The sequence below is a fragment of the Podarcis tiliguerta genome (genome assembly GCF_965153285.1).
Source record: "Podarcis tiliguerta genome assembly, chromosome: 9".
NCBI lineage: Eukaryota > Metazoa > Chordata > Lepidosauria > Squamata > Lacertidae > Podarcis > Podarcis tiliguerta.
Window position 1 is genome coordinate 15537436 of NC_139542.1, and position 20884 is coordinate 15558319.

At 43.7% G+C, this 20884-nt stretch overlaps 2 protein-coding genes and 1 long non-coding RNA gene across 8 annotated transcripts in view; 1 reads left to right on the forward strand and 2 right to left on the reverse strand.

Moving 5' to 3' along the window:
- The window catches only part of LOC310657559 (broad substrate specificity ATP-binding cassette transporter ABCG2-like), a 30724-nt gene extending 18447 nt beyond the window's left edge, over window positions 1-12277 (reverse strand). Inside the window, exons 1-9 of one of the 3 annotated variants that reach the window (XM_083398378.1) lie at window positions 12207-12277; window positions 8829-9045; window positions 6638-6697; window positions 5641-5755; window positions 4571-4723; window positions 3195-3352; window positions 2524-2675; window positions 2005-2109; window positions 979-1226 (exon numbers count right to left, since the gene is read on the reverse strand). In XM_083398378.1, coding sequence (XP_083254504.1) covers window positions 979-1226; window positions 2005-2109; window positions 2524-2675; window positions 3195-3352; window positions 4571-4723; window positions 5641-5755; window positions 6638-6697; window positions 8829-9045; window positions 12207-12246 — 1248 coding nt within the window. In that variant the 5' untranslated portion in view covers window positions 12247-12277. The other 2 variants (XM_083398379.1, XM_083398380.1) reach the window with 2 other exon arrangements.
- A 653-nt stretch (window positions 12278-12930) lies between these two features.
- Window positions 12931-20308, forward strand: LOC310657745. The gene is made up of 3 exons (XR_014501888.1): window positions 12931-13042; window positions 14579-14696; window positions 19178-20308. It is a non-coding gene; the product is annotated as an uncharacterized lncRNA (long non-coding RNA).
- Window positions 15266-20884, reverse strand: part of LOC310657562 (broad substrate specificity ATP-binding cassette transporter ABCG2-like) — a 32917-nt gene continuing 27298 nt past the window's right edge. For all 4 annotated transcript variants that reach the window (XM_083398400.1, XM_083398397.1, XM_083398398.1 and 1 more), the window contains 4 exons: window positions 20404-20558; window positions 19229-19318; window positions 18140-18234; window positions 15266-16343 (listed from right to left, as the gene is read on the reverse strand). In XM_083398400.1, the coding sequence (XP_083254526.1) occupies window positions 16196-16343; window positions 18140-18234; window positions 19229-19318; window positions 20404-20558 (488 nt within the window). In that variant the 3' untranslated portion in view covers window positions 15266-16195. The remainder of the gene's footprint in view (window positions 16344-18139; window positions 18235-19228; window positions 19319-20403; window positions 20559-20884) is intronic.

Sequence of the window (20884 nt, forward strand, 5' to 3'; positions counted from 1 at the left end):
AAGAGCCCTTTGGACAGAATACCTGCTGGAACAGCAATACATTGTTGTTTGCTGTTTTCTACGGCTCTCTTCAGACATCATGACCCAGTGTTCAGAAAATCAATGAGGAGGACAGCAGGGACGACAATTTTAGCTCTGCCCATGCCTGTCCCTCATCTTTTCTGTCACATTCAACTTGTGGATGTTTCTAGTACAGGCGTGTGCTTGAAATGTGCTTCCCAGGGGAAGAAGAGGACACATACGGTTCAGGTGGTTGGACAGAGTGGTTGGACGCAGAGGAGCGGCGGGAGCCACCAGCTGGGGAACCCCCAAGGGAAGAAGGCTGGGAGCCCGGGCATTGATGGTGGGACAACAATGAGTGGTCAGAGGGAGAAAAGGGAGCTGACTGGGAGGAGGAGTCGGAAGCCGAAGAGGTAACAGGGTTTAGTGAGCAGGAAGGGGCTGTGGCAGAGAGCAGTCCAGAACCAGAGGCAGAAGCAGAGGATGGAGGCCAAGAGGCAGAGATGAGGCAGGCTGCTGAAGAAGCCGGGGAGTCTCTCCCTCTGCTGTGACCAGCTCCCTTCTCCACTGGTCTCCCAGAACCCAGAGGTATGAAGAGGGCGGAGCCAAGACAGTCAAGACAAAGGAGTCTCAGAGTGCTTGGGAAGGAGCCAAGGGAGAAGGAGACTTAGAGAGCTATGGAAAGGAAGGGACCTTCAGTCCTCACAACTGCCTGCTTGGGGCAAGATCTGCTGGGAAGTGTTGCTGTGCTCACTAGGCCTGAGCTATTTTGTTTCTTTGAATGGTTCACTTCACTGACACCATGTAAGTTATGTTTGTCCTGCTCCCAACACCCACCCTGACATCATCCCACAGTATATAAAATGTAACGATTCCTATAGCTCTTTGTTATTTAAATTAAATTCATTTTTAAATAGCCCGCATAGCTTCCTAGTAACATTGATCTCCCCCGCCAAAAAAGAGGTTAATTTGGGATACCTGGGCAGTGGAATTTTGAGGATTTCCAATCAGATTTTTGAATGTGCGTTTGGACACCCATTTGAGCTGATGAAGAAAGGGTGTGGTGTACGGAATTCCTTTATAAGCTGTCGTCTTCTTTTTATCGTCCGAAGATAGTGCATCGAGGTCTGCCATCATTTGTTTGTAGTAAGTACTTCTGGTAAAGCGTATGGCTAATCCTAATGCAATGCTGTCAGTGTCTTCCATGTCATTGTCTTCATCAATGGCTGTTTTGGATGATAATGAAAACTGAGGTTACTCCTTTGCAAATGAGCAACAGGTGCAAATTAAATCACAGTTTGTGTACTCTGAACTATCTTAGGTGTACAGACTGATCACCTTGCAACAGATCCAAAGCTACTTCTGGGTGAACACTGAAATGCTGCGTTTCATAGTCTACGGCTAGCAAAAATACTGCTGGTGGTAGTTCTATGCCCACAGATCTTTCTATAGGCATAATTGTTTCCCCAGTCCCCCTGTTGCTAGCAGAGCTGCTCCACACAGGTGGAGAAGCACCTCTGCCCCAAACTGAAAGCACTCCAGCCAGAGGATCTGGACAGTTAGGAATACTCTATAAGGCTGCATACATACCATACTTTTAAGGCACATTTAACATACATGACTTCCCCCAAAGAATCCTGGGAACTTCCGTTTGTTAAGGGAGATGAGAATCATAGCTCTGTGAGAGGTAAACTGTATGACCCACAATTTGTTGGGGGAAGTGATGTGCTTAAAATGTAATATAAATGAACAGTGTGCATGCAGCCCAATATTGTCTTAGGGTTGTGATTGATTGGACCAGAAGCTACTTAAATGTGGTCTAGTAACTCTGCCAGTTCTATGGGTGGGGATGGGTGGGATTTTGACAAAAAAGTAGAACCTCCTATCACATTTTAGGGCCAAATGGAAATGTACTTTAAAAAAACCACAGAGAGAAGTGGTTTGGTGCTGATACACACAGATTCATCAAGGTACGGTAACTCTGAAGACTTTCAGAATACATACGTATAGTAATGATGGTCATTTTACTCATTCCAACAGCAGTTGAATCTTCATTAATGATGTCCAGAAAAAAATCAGCAGGGTTGTTATATGGTTCGCACAAATAACCTGTGAATAAAAGATGGTTTATTTTTACATAGCCGGCAGCTGAGGCAGCTTTAATGAAAACACATTTACAGGTAGTGATGGAACGAACTGTCAATTTCGGTTCTCTCCGTTTCTCATGTTTTCAGTCTTAAATTCAGTTCTCCACATTCTGCACTCTTCCATTGTCTCCCAAGACAGAGGGATGCCAACAAAACTAATGACCCATACTTAGGGGCCACTGCGGTCCCACTCACCGGACATAATGAACTGCAACCGCTGCCCACCCCTGGACTGGGTAAGCAGCCATTATGGCCCCTGCTTGGCTAATTCAACATGGGATCCTCCATTAGATTTTAACTCTTGCTGGATCCAGGAATTTGAAAAGACTCATGTTCAATTCTGGGTCTAAATTTAACATACCACATGAAAACTCACCAAGACCTTTGAAGTATGGAAGAGCATTTTCACACGGGCCATGATAAAGAAGTCTTCCAGCAGCAAGTAGCGTCAGGGTGTCAAACAATTTGTAAATAGAGTACCGGGGCTGATGGATTGAGAAAATTATTGTTCTCCCTTGTACCGCCATCCTGAATGCAACACAGGAAAGACCGTCAACTACTGTAATTACCTGTTGTTTTAATGTTCCAAACCATTCACAACACAAATGGACATAACTTTAGATAACAACACTGGGCTCTTGCATTAAGCAGCACTGTAAGCAAAATTATTACCAAAACTGATAGTCTTCTAACTCAACCCATCTTCATTTACCCATATCCACTTAGCATGTCACACAACTCACAACATAACCATAACGTAAGTGCTGTCTTGTGGGATCGTACCAGAGTTGGAGGCATGGGGAAACTATTGCATAAGAAAGTGAATATAAAAGCTGTGACAAAAAACCAAAAAAAGGAATGCTGTCTTTAAAAATAATTGCCTTGTTGAAAAACAAACCAGGCCAAGGAACATCAGACTGTCAATATTCCAGCCATGGCACAGGTTTTCACTCACCCACCCACCCCCGTCTGTCTGTCTCTTGCTTCAATCTAGAGAGTACATCATTAGCCATAAGGTGCAGTCTCCAAGAGTCTAGCACAATTTACTTTTTTAAGAGAAGCAGGACGGCATTAGCTGTGCTGGCATCCAGTCCAGTTGTCGGCTCATCTAAGAACAATACTGTAGGGTGTGTAATGAGCTCTAGTCCAATGCTGGTTCTTTTCCTCTCTCCCCCGGAAACTCCACGTATAAAATGGGTGCCAATCTAGGTACAGGAAATGAAGTTTCAAAATGAGGATCCTCAAAACTATGAAAATGTTTCAGTTAGCACACAGGAAAAATCTCTGGACCTCTCTCTCTCCCCCCCCCCCCACCATAAGATTTCATCACCCCTATCTTTCAGGTACCTCTCTTACAACCAGCAGCTTTTTTAGGGCAGTTCCTCTCTTGGGGCTCTGAGCCAAGGGGGCACAAAATATGACACAACTATGACATAGTGCGCTTGAGAGTATGCACAGAACAGAAGGCAAGAGGGAGGTGGCGTGAAAATAAGAGATATTCAAGGGGGGGTGTCAAATTTTGTCCTTACTCGGGGCACCATTTTACCAAACTCCACTCTTGTTTATAACACCTCCATTTCCAAGCCACAGGTCTTTCTGGAACTCAACCCATAACCCTTTCTTTCTTTCTTTCTTTCTCTCTCTCTCTCTCTCTCTCTCTCCGCACTGCTGCTCAAACTCTGGTCAGAGGGAGGGTAGGGAAACTAGTTGCTGTTATAGACCAGTCAACCTTGGTATTATGTGTTTGATTTCAATGTAACCCACTCTGGGTCTTTTATCTTTGTACTCTATGCTACCTTCCAGCAAAAGCCTAAGGTTTTCTATACACACTCATCCTCTCTATCTTCCATCCAGCAATCCAGGCAGGCAAGCCAGAGGCATGAGTATAGTTCAAAGACACATTCTAGCACTTAAGGAAGGCATGGTGCAGGACTGGTGAGAGTGTGTGGTCCAAAGAGGGGGCGTGGCCTGGGAGAGCCCCAAAGACCAGACAGAGCAATCTGCAGGGCTGCATTTGGTCACCAGGGCTGGGGCTTCCCATCTCCACAATGGGACAATGCCAAAGTGGTGAGGCTTCTCTCCCCAGCCCAGAGCTCCTCAGCTTACTCCAGTGACATAGAAGGGAGATGTGCTGCAATAGCTCCCGTGCTACCGGCATCCCATAAGAAAGGGGCTGAGATAGTCTCATGATCAAGTAGCAAACAATGGGCACTTAGACTCCCTGCAGAGGTAGGCGGGGAGAATCATGGAATTGTAGAGTTGGGTCCCGAGAGTCATCCAGTCCAGCCCCCTGCAATGCAGGAATCGACTAAAGCCTCTATGGCAGATGGCCAGAAGGGCTGCATAATCTGCCAGTATTTATAACACAAGTTCTGACATCAACAATTAATGTTTGGTTGTATTAAATGCCACTACACAGATACCTTGGAGTCTGCAACTTTAGACAAATCCAGGTCCTTGAGAACAGTTTCCACTCTCTCTTGCTTTTCCTTTTTGCTCATAGACAATGGTAGCCGAAGGGCCGCTGAGAACTCTAAATTTTCTCTGACTGTCAATGTTCCCATCACTATGTCATCCTTATTGATTAAAAAAAAGTTTTCAATTGAACATTATACTAGGTTTTATCACTGCTGCACAATTGTTAATACAATGGTACCTCGGTTTACGAACTTAATCCATTCCTGAAGTCTGTTCTTTAACCAAATCCGTTCTTAAACTGAGGCACGCTTTCCCTAATGAGGCCTCCCACCACCGGTGCCCTTCCACCATTCAGCTTCCGTTCGTAGACCGAGGTAAAGTTCACAAACCGGAACACTACTTCTGGTTTTGCGGAGTTCATAAACTAAATAGTTTGTTAACAGGGCTGCTTGTAAAACGAGGTACCACTGTATGCATTAACGTAGTAAAGAAAGTGCTACTGTGCTGTGTCAAGAGAAGAGGCTGCTATTTTTTGTTTTATGTATTGATTGATCGCTAAAGGGCACTGAAGGTCAGTTGACATTAAGTCGCCTGCTCAGAAGATGATTATTTAATGAGCATTGATGACAGGTGGCTAATAGCTATGGCCCTCTCCATATGTCCAGGTACAAGCTAGAATGAAATCAGTTGGGAAACAGCCAGTGCAAGAGAAAACTCTAGCTTTGCAGCCTCTGCTATATGCCGGGGGTGGCTGAGCCTGCTGCCTGGTGGCTCACCCCCCCATGCCCACTCACGATTCTCTGATTGAGCAGATGGGTGGGATCCATGGGTGGAATCCAGCAGGTGGGGTGGGTGGGGAATGCTGGCACGCAATGGTGCCCACCAGAGAAGGTGAGTGGATTTACATGATTAACAGTGATCATACACAGAAAAGGAGACACTGATAGCACTGGCATCCTGCTATTGCACTGGCAGACAATCAACACATGAAGTATCATAAAAATCATTTGTCTAAATAGAATAATAGCTATCACACATGTACCGTGATAAAAGATCCACTACAGACTTTATTTACCTGAACTACATATCCGGAAATGCATTTAAAATTTGGAGGCAAAGGGAAGCCATTGATCAAAATGTCTCCTGTCAGGCCTTTAGGATTTTTCCTTGTAGCTAAAATGTCCAGGAGCCTATAAGGAAAACCAAAAGGACTCAAGAAAAGTTACTTGTGCCAACATCTGAAGATCATACTGTTGCAAACTTAAGAAGAGCCCTGCTGGATCACACCAAAAACATGTCTAGCCAGGTACACTAACTCTAGGGGGCCAAGGTATCTTTTGCCCCCTCAATACTTGCTGGAAGGGAGTCAAGCCCCCTCAATGTTGAGGGGGTGGAGGAGGCTGACTGTGGAGCTGAGAGCAGCACTGCTTCAGTGGCCAGCTCCTCCAGAGTGCTCACCATTCTCCGGACAGTGTGACGTCACACATGTGATATCACACATGCGAGTTACGCATCAGGCCCCCTCAATCTTGGGGGCAATTTGGTGCCTCTTCTCATGCTAGCTGACCAGATGTGCTCAAGCAAGACATGAGCACAACCACACTCCCTACTCATGGCCCCCTGCAACTGGTATTCAAAGTCCTGCCATCTCCATTATTAGTCTAGCATTATCTTTTAATGAATTTGCTTAATCCCCTTTTAAAGCTATCCAAGTTGGGTTACCTTCAATGCACCCTGTGGTTGAAAATTCCAGAGTTGAACTATGTGCTGTGTGCAGCAGATCTTCCTTTTATCTGCCCTGCATTTTCCAATATCCAGCCATGTTGGATAACCCAAGCTATGGTATTATAAGAGGAGGAAAAAACACTTCTTTTTCCCATTTTCTGCACACCATACTGAATCTTTTTACCTTGCACTTCTCTGGTTTTGACTGATGCCATTTTGTTCTGATCAAATATGCACGTTCATTGCAGAACCTCACTTACTGGTTGTGAATGTAAAAAAAAAAACTGTAACAATGTTACGTTTAATATTATCAGAAAATAGATCTTTACCCATATGTTAACACTTACGAAGATTTGCCGCAGCCTGTAGGTCCTAAGATTGCGTTGAGACCAGGTTTCATGACACCACTGTAAAGAAAAAGCAATTTGTCAGTAGTCAGTTGTTTAATGTGTAAAGCCATTCCAATAAAATGACATCTTTGGTAAAATGGTTCACTTTTGCACAAAAATAAACTAGTTCTTTCTTCATAGTTTGAAAACAAGTACTTTCTTCATAATTTGAAAACTAAGCATCTTTCCCCCCACCCCTTTAAATATCAGTGTACAAGAGGCAGAAAATGTTCTACAACAAGAAATATCCCTTTTTATATAAGATATTTATTGACATTTCAACATATTACAAAATTTAGAAAAAAGAGAAAAAAATAAAGAGAAAAAGAAAATACAAAAAAACAGTTAAAAACAAATCAGTCTTTCCATATCTTATCTTTCATTTACTTGTTTCCCTGACCTCCTCACACCTCCCCTTCTTGTATTCCAGTTCAGTTGGTTAATTCAGCAAATCCTTTCCCTCTTTAATTTTATCTTAATCTTTTATCTTAATATATTATAGCTTTAAATTATCACCTGTTAACAATCCATTTTTACATATTCCTTAACATTGCTGCTAAAAAACCCCACTTAAGTTCAATCCAGCATCATTCTAACATTCATTAATTTTGCAGTGTTTCTGTAAATAATCTTTAAATTTCTTCCAATCTTCTTCCACTGACTCTTCTCCCAGGTCTCGGATTTTGCCAGTCATTTCCGCCAATTCCATATAGTCCATCACCTTCATCTGCCATTCTTCCAGAGTGAGTAATTCTTGTGTCTTCCAATACTTCGCAATAAGTATTCTTGCTGCTGTTGTAGCATACATAAAGTTCTATCCTTCTTTAACACCAATTGGCCAACCATGCCCAGGAGAAATGCCTCTGGTTTCTTCACAAAGGTATATTTAAATACCTTTTTCATTTCATTATAAATCATCTCCCAGAAAGCCTTAATCCTTGGGCACGTCCACCAAAGGTGAAAGAATGTGCCTTCAGTTTCTTTACATTTCCAGCATTTATTATCAGTACAACAGGAAATATCCTGCAATTTTCATCAGCCTTAGCCAGCATGACCAACAGTCAGGGATGATGGGAGTTGCAATTTAGCAACATCTGGTAGGTGACAGGTTCCTTACTCCTTTTCTACAAGATTATGGGTTATATGCCATAAATATTCATCTTACATTTGGGTTTAGTTTCTCTGTATGGGTTAGATCCAGATTGTCCCTATTCTTAACAGATGGGATCCTTTTGTTCATGGAGGGGCCTAAAAGGTTCCTAGCTAGGGATGATGGGAGTTGTAGTCCAAAAGCAGCTGCAGACCCAAGTTTGGGAAACCCTCTAGGCAGTGGTTTTTTTCCTGGGGGTACGCAGGGGGTACGCATACCCCTAAACATTTTGTGAATCTAAGTTTGGCCTAATTGAGGGGCAGTATTTCAATATGAGTAGGAAAATGAGAGTATCCCTAAACATTTTTTTAGAAGAAGAAAAAAAGCACTGCCTCTAGGTGAAACAAGCCTGGCCTCTGTAACACTGAGAGATGGGTTCAGGAGGGCATCTCTTGACAATGAATATTCCAGCTGCAGAGTAGAACGCATGTAAAACAATACCAGGGGCAGGAAAGGACTGGTAAGGAACATAGAATGCTGCCTCATACCACATGATACTGTGGATCTATTTGCTCAGTACAGTGTTACCTCGGGTTAAGAACTTAATTCGTTCTGGAGGTCCGTTCTTAACCTGAAACTGTTCTTAACCTGAAGCACCACTTTAGCTAATGGGGCCTCCTGCTGCTGCCGCGCCGCCAGAGCACGATTTCTGTTCTCATCCTGAAGCAAAGTTCTTAACCCGAGGTACCATTTCTGGGTTAGCGGAGTCTGTAACCTGAAGCATCTGTAACCTGAAGCGTCTGTAACCTGAGGTACCACTGTATTGTCTATGTCGACTGGTAGTAGTAGCTCACTAGGGCTTCAGGTGGGGAATCTTTCCCAACCCTACCTGGAGATGCCAGGGTTTGAACCTGAAACCTTCTGAATGCAAAGTAGATGCTCTACCAATGAGCTGCAGCAACTTTCCCTCCAGTGAAGCCACTCCCCACCTTGCTTTCCGTACATGGAACAAGCAGGAATTGCACCCCAAAATAAGTAAGCAATGGCAATTAAGCATACCTGACATCCGTCAAGATATCTTTTTTAACCACTTTTCGAAAGCCGTAGTGGCCAGTCTTCAAATGCACTCTGTAGCTGATGTGATGAAAGGTCATTGTGCTTCCTTCAGCAAACCCGGATCCTAGAAAATTGATTTTCTTCTTCCGTAGGAAACCTGCATCTTCGTCATCACATATGCTTACATGCTTTTCAATTTGTCTGATTTTTGATGCAAATGCTGGTGATGGCAATAAAGAAATGAGTGGTCAGAAAAGTCACTGTAGGTTTGTAACAAACGGGGAACCAGTAGCAACAGGTAGCAGAAGTATATCGTGAGCCCAATTCTAATCTAACACCACCAGCAATAAAAATTTTACGAAGGCAATTTAAAGGAAACAGAATAAGGGCAAGGCATCCAAGCTTTCTAAATTAATTTTCTGTTACACTCTCTCTATTTCCGTGGCCCGTGGGGATTTCCAAGAGCACCAGTTATCAGGGTTTGGCTTCCTTTGATAGAGAGGGCTTATGGTGTTTCTGTAATATTTGTTTAACTTAAGAAACACTGCCCCATCAGATCCCTAGAGAGGCGTTCCATTATCTTATGCCTTTCAGCCTTCTGGTAGCTGTCTGCCTCTCTATCTTGGCCTATGTTCACACCATACATTTAAAGCACCTGACTTTCCCCAAATAATCCTGGCAACTGCAGTTTGTTAAGCATGCTGGGAACTGTAGCTATGTGAGGTGGTAAACTACAGCTCACATAATTATTTGGGGGCAGTCATGTGCTTTAAATGTATGGTGTATATGCAGACTCTGTCTCAAAAATGAAGTTGTCTCTTACAAACAACTTAAGATCCAGCTGTGCTTGGGGAGTGGGTGGGGTGTGTGTCAATGTCCCTAAGCTCTGTTGGATTTCTCCATTCAGAATATTCTAGGGAATCTTCCAGTTATTTATGAGCGTCCAACGGATACACAAGTGTACACACAAACATCATGCCGAACCAAAAGTGAATTTAATAATTGCAAAAACGGCTCTAGAAGAGGCCAGAAATGGGAAAAAGGAGTGAAAACAGCGCCTATCTATCCCAGGAGCCTTGTAAGAGGAATCCTAGGAGCCCTTGTGCTGACCATTGAGGCATGTGAAGTTTGAGAAGGTTTGTAGGGAATAATTGTGGTAGAGTTTGGCATTGGGTAAGCACTGTTGGCTTTCTAAAGGGTTTACAGAGGTTTCAAGGGTGTGTTTGCAGGTTTTTCCAATGGTGCTTCAAATATACACAATTTCACTGGCGCGTACAGTGCCTCGAAACATAACCCCTGTGTGAATTAGTTTTGTTTTTGGGAAAATATAGCTCTTCCTACAGGCACAGAATTCATTGCTATTATCATTGCTCTGTGGACTATGGCTGCATGGATATCATGAGCACCTGCTGAATCATGTCGGCATTTTCTGCCCTCTGTACAATCCTTTAATTTTATTCTTTTAAATTCTTTAGGGAGCTATGTACTTCCCACTTCACAACGCCCACACAGGAATGCCCATTTACCCAGATCTTTAAAACAATGGCTAAAGGAAATAACTAGGTTGCCCATTTATCCCACAGCAAAACTGGCACCAGTGTACAAAACACCCATTTCCATTTTGCAACTGTGTTCCCCTCATGCATTTAACAGAGAGAGAATGACAGGGATTTGGAGTAACAAATGCAACTTAAATTGTTTGTGTTTTGTTAGGCAACTTATGTACTCTGGAATAGAAACATTTTGACAAAATAAACAACCCGAGCCAGTTGTAGCTATTAAAAACGCAAAATAAGAACAAAAAAAGACCTGTGCAACCAGTCACCACAGAGCACCTCCTAAAGGCACACCCTTGACAGCATCACCCTAAGTGCACAATTATTTGGGGCGTAGTTATGAGAAAATACATACATATATAATTGTCTCTCCCTCTGAGGTGAGCATGTGTTTTTAGGAAACATCTTACATGCAAATGATCTTATTGCACACTGCCACTATAGTTTTAATGCATCGGCAGTTTATAAATGGTCTTAGTTTTAGTTTTTAAAGCTACAACGAGCAGAGAAGTGCCATGGTTAGAATTTATGCCCCCCCCCCCTTATTTTTTTTCTTCAAACACCAGAGCCCTTCTTCTGCCCACCCACCCCAAGTAGTGGCGGAGCTTCATGCTCCAGCACCAGGGGGGAGGCAGAGAGCGGGGGGGCTGGCCGCCCGCCGGGGCGTGGCGCGCATCTTGGGGGCGTGGTACCCAGCGCGGGGGGGGGACTGCGATGGCGCCCTGCTGGGATCACGCTGCCAGGGGTGGTGCGCTCCCCCCACACACACTCCTCTTCCTCCGCCAGTGACCCCAAGTTCTGGATTCAGGGTGCATGTAGCATCCCAAAACCAAAACATCTGAATATTTTATTCAGTGCTTTTTTTCCTTTAAAAATGTTTAGGGATACTCTCATTTTGCTACTCATATTGAAATACTGCCCCTCAATGAGGCCAAGCAAAACATTCACAAAATGTTTAGTGGTATGCCCCATCATTATGTTTTTTATGTGTTGGAAAGCCGCCCAGAGTGACTGGGGCAACACAGTGAGATGGGCAGGGTATTATACCCATCACCATCATCAGGCCTAGAGGCATTTCAAAGCCACTGAACCTGCATTGCCCCACCCTCCAGTCTCTGCTTCTCAATTTGTACTGTATTCTTTTATGCACTGTGGCTTGCCGTTGTTTTATCGATTGTAGTTTAGAAACTATTGTACTTCTTAAGTGGATTTCTGTTAATTTTTATATGCTGATATTTAATATTATTCTATATTATTTGATGTAGGTTGCGTATTTTAAAGTTATGTTTTATTGTCACGTTTTTGTATTGCATTAGATTGTTATAAGGTCTACATTCTTTGTTTCTTCAGCTTGTAAACCGCCTAGGGTATTGTAAGATAGAAAGACGGTATACAAATTAAAAGTGGTGGTGGTGATGATGATGATGATGAACGATATTTAGAAATTCAACCCATTTTGAAGAGCGCCCTTTTGCTGTTTTCCTGAGGGATTCCACCCAACCCCAACCCCACCCCTCATGAAGATTCACTTCCCCCCCTCAAAACCACGGGATTACTAGAGGGCAGCCTCCCCTCAACTCACACACTTCCCCTCTTTTTCAAAACCTTTTCCAGCCACACCCTCCGTCCCTTTTTTGTTTTGTTTTGTTACCCATTCATGAAGGCGCCGGGGCGGGCGAAGTGCCGCGCATGCGCTAGCAGCAGTCCCTCCACTCCGACGGGCCGAAGGGGGCCCAGGTGAGCGCCTCGGCAGGTGAAGGCGGGAGAAAGAGAGAGCGCGCGCGCTGAGGTCCCGCTCCGGCTTCTTCTCCCTTCCCCATCTCACCGCAAGCCAGGAAATAACGGCTCCGCCGGGGACGTTCCATCGCGGCCCATTCGCCCTCCCTCCACCGCGCGGCGGCGGCGGTGGCGTGTGTGGCCCGAGCGTGGGAGGAGGCAAAATGGGGGGGGGGGGGGCACAAAAAATAGACGTCATGGACGGGGGGGGGGAATTAAGCTAGGATTTATGTTGGGGGGGGCAGGCTTCATGTTGGGGGTTGGGTGGGCAGAATCTCAATTAAGTTTTTTAAAAAATTGATTTATTTGATTGGGAGGCAGCCCCTCCCACTTGGCTAAACCAATGGGAGGGGGGGCTCCTGTTTCTGGGTTATATGGGCTGCCCCCGCCCCCATTGGAAAAGGTGAAGTGACAGGATCCCCAGGGTCAAGGGGATCTTTTTACAGTGGTACGTCAGGTTGCAGTTCATGAACCCAAGTCATCACCATTTGCCTTTCTAGATGGTTTAAATATGTCAATGACCCCTCTGGCTATACAAATGAATATTCTTTTTTATGTGTCCGTCTCTGAAAGAGCAAATCCAAGCGCTGGAAACACAAACCATTGTCCACGTAAGCTGTGGGAAGCAGTGGCGTAGCGTGAGTTGTCAGCACCCGGGGCAAGGCAAGTAATTTGTGCCCCCTAACCCGTGGATTTGCGCCCCCTAACCCTATCCCCCAGATGTTGCGCCCGGTGCGGCCGGCCCCCCCTGCACCCCCCACGCTACGCCACTGGTGGGAAGGAGCACTCACTGGCTGTTTGCAACAACGGGAGAGTTTTCTCGTGGGGAGCTGGAGCTTTTGGACAGCTGGGCACTGGAGAATTAAAAGAGCGTCTGATTCCAAAGTAAGCAGCAAATACAGTGGTACCTCGGGTTACAGACGCTTCAGGTTACAGACTCCGCGAACCCAGAAATAGTACCTCGGGTTAAGAACGTTGCTTCAGCATGAGAACAGAAATTGTGCTCCGGTGGCACAGCGGCAGCGGGTGGCCCCATTAGCTAAAGTGGTACCTCAGGTTAAGAACAGTTTCAGGTTAAGAACGGACCTCCAGAACAAATTAAGTTCTTAACCCGAGGTACCAGAGTGTTTTCTGCATTTATATCCCCACTATTTTTCTCCATGCAGCTCCACGGGGACTTGCCTAGTTCTCCTGCCCCTCATTTAATCTCCACAACAACCCTGTGAGGCAGGCTAGGCTGAGAGGTAGTGGCTAGCCCTCAAGGTCAGCTTCAAGGTTCAGTGGGGAATCGAACCTTCGTCTCCAAGGTCCAAGTTCAATGCTCTAACCACTGCACCACCACTGGCTCTCCCTCCTTTGTTTCTGGTTTAGGTCTTCACTCACCCTTTCTTCTCCCGTGAGGTGGGAACCGGTCGGGGAGGTAGTATTTTGTGGTTTGCCTCAGGCACCAAAATGGCTTGTGCCAGCTCTGCCCACCCCACCCCCCGTGCATTGTTCTTTTTCACAAGTAACAGAATTAGTTATTATTTATTGAGTTTATTTTATCCGAAAGGAGGAAAGATCAAAATAATATGATATCCAGCAGTGTCGATTAGGTATGTTACTGCAGCATTAATTAAAATGTGTTCTGTTTGCTCTCACAGTACATAAAGAGAGAGTTAAGCTACAGGGAACCAGGCAGAGGGCCTTCTCGGTAGTGGCGCCCGCCCTGTGGAACGCCCTCCCATCAGATGTCAAAGAGATAAACAACTTTAGAAGGCATCTGAAGGCAGCCCTGTTTAGGGAAGTTTTTAATGTGTGACATTTTAATGTATTTTTAATCTTTATTGAAAGCCGCCCAGAGTGGGCGGGGTACAAATAATAAATTATTATTATTATTATTATTATATCTATATCTTTATCGGGGGGTACATTTAATAAATTATTGTTATTATTATATCTATATCTTTATCTATCTATCTATCCATGCTAAACCAAGGACAAAATCAGTCAGCACATAGAAGCTAACACTACAAGACGACCTCCAGTCAAGCTTACATGGTGGTGACTGCTCTTTGAATGGTACTTCAAAATGTGGTAAACCCAACCTGGTCCTTTTTGGTAGTACTCTTGCTCATTTTGATGAGTGGGAAGCCCTGAACGTCCACCCAAATGGCCAGAGCTTGCAAAACCACTGATTTATGGAGCAGCAGTTTGCAGTCATTCACTGGTCTTTAGCTGCTGGGTCAGGACCAGCTACTGGGTCATACATAACCTGATCCAAGGTGGATCGCAACAGGAGCACTTACCACCATATATGGTTTAAGATTAAGAAATGGGTCCCCAAATGCATGTATGTGTAAAAGGTGGGTCCTGTGTCTGAAAAGGTTGAAGCCAAAACACATTCACTGTATCTGATATTATTTGTTTGTTTATTTTCAGGGTACCTACAGAAACAAAATGCTGTACAAGTGTAAGATGATAGTCTGGCCTTGTTTCCTAAGGCCCACATTCATCAGTAAGAATATCAGCACACAGCAGAGATGGAAGTAGATTGAGGGTGAGTTGAAGTGATAAAGCTGTAAGCCATTCAGGGTCCAACTCCGCTCATGAGGTTCTGCCGCCTAACCTAAACTCAGAATGGGGCAAAGAGGCTACATAACAGAAATGAAATATTTAACATTTTTTAAAAAATCATTAACCATAATACTAGGTTATCTGTAACCGATTGCACTTCAAGGAACACGATCCTTTTCATAAAGTGTATAATAAGCAGTTATTTTTCAACTATTTAGTTACAATTCATATGCAAAACTTTCCCATTCATAGGATGCCCTAAATCATTTCTAAATTAAATTTGAGATACGCTGATTCCTTGACTAGTTCCTATTTGAGGCAGGGGGGAGAGAAAGAAGATATTTCACAAACTACATGCAATGAAATAATAGCTTGAATTCTGATTTAAATGAAAGTGGGCAAACTGATTCCAAACACTGTCGATGAGAAGCCATTGTGGCGGGGGGCGTAACCTGCAGTGAGGAAAATAAGGAGCATCCTTTCTCCCAGCTCCCTGCCCCCCTTAATCTCTACACACATTTACCCTATCTCCCAAAGCTGCTTTTTTTAAGAAAAATATGAAGCAGACCTTGTTGAGATCCTAGTATATGCTGCTTTGTGTATCTGATACACTGGCTTAACAGGTTTTCACATGACACTCTAGCACCACGTTCAATAAACGCATGAAGTCCTCCACCCCGAAGTCAATGTTTTGTGCAGTGTCTGAAAAGGAAGGTCTCTCTCTGTGTGTGTGTCTGTGTCTGTGTGCAACAGTATGCATGACAGCCTCTACTTTCCAAACACCACGCTAACTGCATGGACACCAGGGGGACAGGGCCAGAAAGGGGATTTGGGGGGTGAAATTTCGATCATGTTCTTTCCTCCTTCCATTCATGCACCGAACATAAGGGAAGGTTCATGGGTGTAATGCTAATCTGTGTGACATGCTCCAAACACACCAAAAGTGCTATCAAAGCAGTAGCAGAAGTTGTATTCCAAAGCCCTGTGAACGAAAAGGGCTTCATTTTAAAAACCCAAGTTTCTTCCTAAGTTGAATCTGTTTGCCTTTACACACTTCAAAATGTGAGGGCAAACCTCTCAAAAACTATTCTGAGTTCTAATAAATATTCATCCTTCCAAACTTAAATACTTTATACCCTATTGGTTTCTGTTGGAGAATTAAACACATGATGAACTCTCACCCACTGAAATTTACAGAGCTTACAAGTGGTCAGTCTTGATTGGATCATGTTAGTTGCAAATAACTGTTCAGGCATTTGCCTGCTTGCAGTTGGAGGTGCCACTAAATAAGTATAGCAATATTGAAAGAGAATATTTTGGTGTGCTACAAATGCAGACGTTTGGCAATGTTTTTCTCCATTATGTGTTCTAAGAAAGAAATAAGACTGTCAGCAGAAGAGAATAGTCATGCCTTTAGCTCTGCTACTTATGACACCTCCAGGGCAGCCTAGATCATAGATCTGTTTTCCAAGCTGTTGCTTTTTAAGAGAACTTTTTCATAAAACGCAGCTTCATGTATGAAATCGTAAGGAAAGTTACGGTCATGCAAGCAAGTGCAACATGGTTCTGCCACAGGCCCCATGCAGTTGGTTCGATCCCTTGGCTTTTGAGATACTGTTCTCCAGTGCACCTACAAAGAAGTACAAGTAGAGGTTTTGAGAATTAGTCCTAGAATTGCAACGTGTTAAAAGTGTTCCCCTCTCAGACTCCAGAAGTAGCGAGCGACTTTACAGCTTAGCACAGAAAGAGCACGTAGCCCTTTCCCAATGGTAAAGGTAAAGGGACCCCTGACCATTAGGTCCAGTCGTGACCGACTCTGGGATTGCGGCGCTCATCTCGCTCTATAGGCCGAGGGAGCCGGCGTACAGCTAAGTGGCCAGCATGACTAAGCCGCTTCTGGCGAACCAGAGCAGCACACGGAAACGCTGTTTACCTTCCCGCCGGAGCAGTACCTATTTATCTACTTGCACTTTGACGTGCTTTCGAACTGCTAGGTTGGCAGGAGGAGGGACTGAGCAACAGGAGCTCACTCCGTCGCAGGGATTCGAACCGCCGACCTTCTGATCGGCAAGTCCTAGGCTCTGTGGTTTAACCCACAGCGCCACCCTAGAAGGTCCCAGTTTCAGTCCTGGGCATCTACTATAGTGGAGCAGGAAAAGATTCCCTATCTTAAACTGAAGAGCCACTGCCATCAGTGTAGACAGCACTGAGCTAGCTGGACCACTGGTCTGATTCATTATAAAACAAGGATAGCTAAGCTTTTTGGCCTAAGGGTGCATCTATCCTTAGTCAATGCTCTGGGGACCACATGGCAACAGTAGTTTGGGCTAAGAATGAGGGTAGACACCACACAGTATACAACCTCCATCCTCATCTGGTCAGCTGAAGAGGAGGGATACTGACCCCTCTGCACTCCACAGCTAATCGGTCTGATACCCAAGGAATAGGCAATTTGACTTCCCATCAGGGTAGAGTGGTACCTCGGATTAAGAACTTAATTCGTTCCGGAAGTCCGTTCTTAACTTGAAACTGTTCTTAACCTGAACCACCACTTTAGCTAATGGTGCCTCCCGCTGCTGCCATGCTGCTGGAGCACGATTTCTGTTCTCATCCTGAAGCAAAGTTCTTAACCTGAGGTAATATTTCTGGGTTAGCGGAGTCTGTAATCTGAAGCGTATGTAACCCGAGGTACCACTGTACTGGGTTTGGCAGATTTAAAAACTTCTCCACCTAACCCCAGTGATGTATAATTTTAACTTCTTTTTTGACATTACTGCAAAATTAGTAGGATCATTTAGGGGAAGGGATCTGCTTGGGCAGTGGTGGTGAGACCACATCAGCCCCACCCACCCCCCAGGTATAAATCAACTTCCTATGTTCCATCGGGCCATCCAGCATGGCCGAGATTAAATTCAGCACAGAAAAGCTTACAGACTATGCATGGATTTTCCATATGCCTACGAGTGGGCAGTAAACATGATCCTGGTTTCATGGTTATGAATTAACTTGCAATTAAGACAGCTGTTTTTTGTATGTACTTAATGAAATAAGATGTATACAGTGTAGTGAAATGTCCCTCTGACCTGATTTGGCTCAGGGGTTTCCAGAATTCCTCATTTAAAGGGATTAAATTCATAGTATCACTGCTTTAATAAATAGTGTAGTGTCAAAACAGTAACATAGCAATTTCTTTCTAATGCCTTTCTTCCTCTAGGAGGCATCCAAAACAGTGACCATTTTTTGAGGGGACAGGGAAGCAAATGAAACCCAGGGCTCACCTAGGTCCATTCACATTGCATTAAACTATGATTCAGTATGTCTGAATGCAGTCGTCATATTAATGTGAACAGCACTCTTGTGGGGGTTTGTAGATGCCTCCCGCTAATTGGGTTAGATCTAGTTAGAATGAAAATATATTTTACTTACATCTGTAATTTGCTGAGATCTGTACAGTTGCTCCAATTTTCATTCATGCTCACATTGCAGAAATTGAGATCAGCAAGTTCATTAACCTGCAGTGCCTTTGAAAGTAAGAAGAAAAAATGATATAAAGGCATAGTAGCAGCAAGAGAGTTGTTGCAGTGTAGTTTCATGTAAAAAATGTTGTAGTGTGCAGACTACTCTTTTCTAGCTAGTATAGGATAGAAAATGAGCTGTGAGTTTGTTTTGCTGATTTAGTCCTCACTTCAGCTATGACATTTGTTGGGTGATATCAGACAAGCCATTGTCATTCAACATCCCCTCTTCCATTTGCAATATGGGATTAATATTGTTGTAAGGAACACAAAGGTTGTATGTGAAATGCTCTGAGCATTTGGGGAGAGTGTCATATATATTTGCACGTTATTTACAACCATATAATGGGGGTAAGGTTTATTTGAAATTGGTGGCTCCCAGACTGTAGACTTTTTTGTAGTGGTGAGTATAAAGGAAGCTATTCTTCAGCCCAGATTACTACAGCTGGAACAGCTGAATCAGTAGCTCATGGGGCTCTTAATCTCAGGGTTCAAACCCCACATTGGGCAAAAGATTCTTGCATTGCAGAGGGTTGGGATAGATGACCCTTGCGGTCCCTTTCAACTCTTTTGATTCTATGATTCTAAATGACTTAGTATGCAAATGCTCCAGCAATCCATGAAGTGCTTCATCCCAGGTCGACTTTAGGAGCAGCTGTTAACCGAGGCATTGCAGACGGCTTCAGGATTACGTTGAAAGTGATATGTCCTTTTGCTTTCAGTGGATCTTACAACACAATTCTATGCATGTTTATTCAGGAGTATGACCTAGATTCAGTGGGTAGACTCTCCAGCAAGTATGTTTACGGCTGTAACCTTAGTCACAACTCACTTTAGCTGGATTGGGGGCAAAGCCTATAAAACTCAAAAAGCAACAAATATATATGTCTAATTATGGGGCAGAATTTCCAAGGGCTTGAGCTGATTAGTTTGTCTTTCACCATTATAGGTAGAATAGTTACTTTTTGGGAGGAAATGATTCTTCGCATGAAGCACTTACTGTCATCCCATATCGAGGTATACTGAAGTATTGGAGCCAGGCAAGCCAAGGCAGTATACTGGTGAGATTCACCAACAATCCAGAGAAAATCTGCAGACAAAACCATAATTAAAAATTTAATCCAATGACGCTTTGTAGTCAACAATCTGGATTTACATAATAAAGCATTAATTAGTCATTTTATTATAAGGAGTGAGATGCAGCATAACCAGACAATTGAAAGACCTTGTACAACTGGTACAAAACTGTTTGGGAACCAGCCCTTCTTGAAAGATTTAACAAATAAATTGCAGTTGACACACGGACAGATCAAGAAAGATGGCTTCACTCGAGTGTGGTTTAATTTCATAACATATGCCAGTACAGTGGTACCTCGGTTTACGAACTTAATCCGTTCTGGAAGTCCGTTCTTAAACCGAAACGGTTCTTAAACTGAGGCTCGCTTTCCCTAATGAGGCTTCAGATTCCGTTCATGGACCGAGGTAAAGTTCGCAAACCGGGACACTACTTCCAGTTTTGCGGAGTTCGTAAACCAAATCGTTCGTAAACAGGACTGTTCTTAAACCGAGGTACCACTGTATTCCAGAAAACGAACCATCCCACCCATTCCAGCGAACCATCCCCGAACCATCCTAGCATTTGGCTCAATCTGATTGATCTAAATTTAAACATAAAGTATTAGCTTCACTTTGAAACCCCCTCTCACGTCCATCAATTTACCAACACTTTCTATTGTTTCATAGGTAACGTAAGAGTTAAAATGACCATTACTCATACTTAATCTAAGCACAACCACAAGGGCTCCTGATTAGGCGTTTAGTTATGTGATGTTGAATGTTATCTGTTAACTCTGTTTTATCCTGTTTCCCCGCTGTCTTTGTTTAAACCAATTCAGGAACCAAGAACTTACACGCTGACCACTAATAATGAACCCTATGTTGTAGATCGTACTGCAAATTTATTATGCTAATTTTGTGATAGACAAATGACATGAGAAAACTTGGTCTGTTTATTTGTACTGTTTACTATTCCTGTGGTCCTTGTTTATAAAACTCAATAAAAAGCGATTCCGGCAATAAAGTTTTAGTTATTAAAAAAAGGGGGCACCCACCTGATTCAGTTTCCTAGCTGCTGCAATGCCAGCAACTTCCTAGCAACCATTTAAGGATACTCACAATCATAAAAACAAAGGCGATGGTCATGAGTAGATTTGCTACAGCCACGACACTCTGTCCTGCGGCAATTGCGAGCGCCATAGAAGTCGCTGTGTAAGATACCATCATCAGAGTAAACATCATGATAAAGAAGGCCTCTGCTGTTGGCTTTAGACCTTAGAGATTGAAAAGAAAAAGCGTGTTTGACAAAGAATATACAGTCAAATATTGTACCATGTTACTAGTTTATTATGCATCCTAAACTTTGCATACACTTTATTTTCATGATGTTGCATCCTTATATTTAATGCATGGGCGAAATGCTTTCTACTCCTTGTGCAGCTTTACAACGAATAATATGAGGTTGCTCATATTATTCTAGTTTTAGGTGGAAAGCTGAAAGAGCATGACTTGCCAATGGCCCATTCAGACATTACATGGCCTTTGGGATAGGCCTGGGCGATATATCGTCCTGGACCAATATAAGGGGCAACCCGCGATG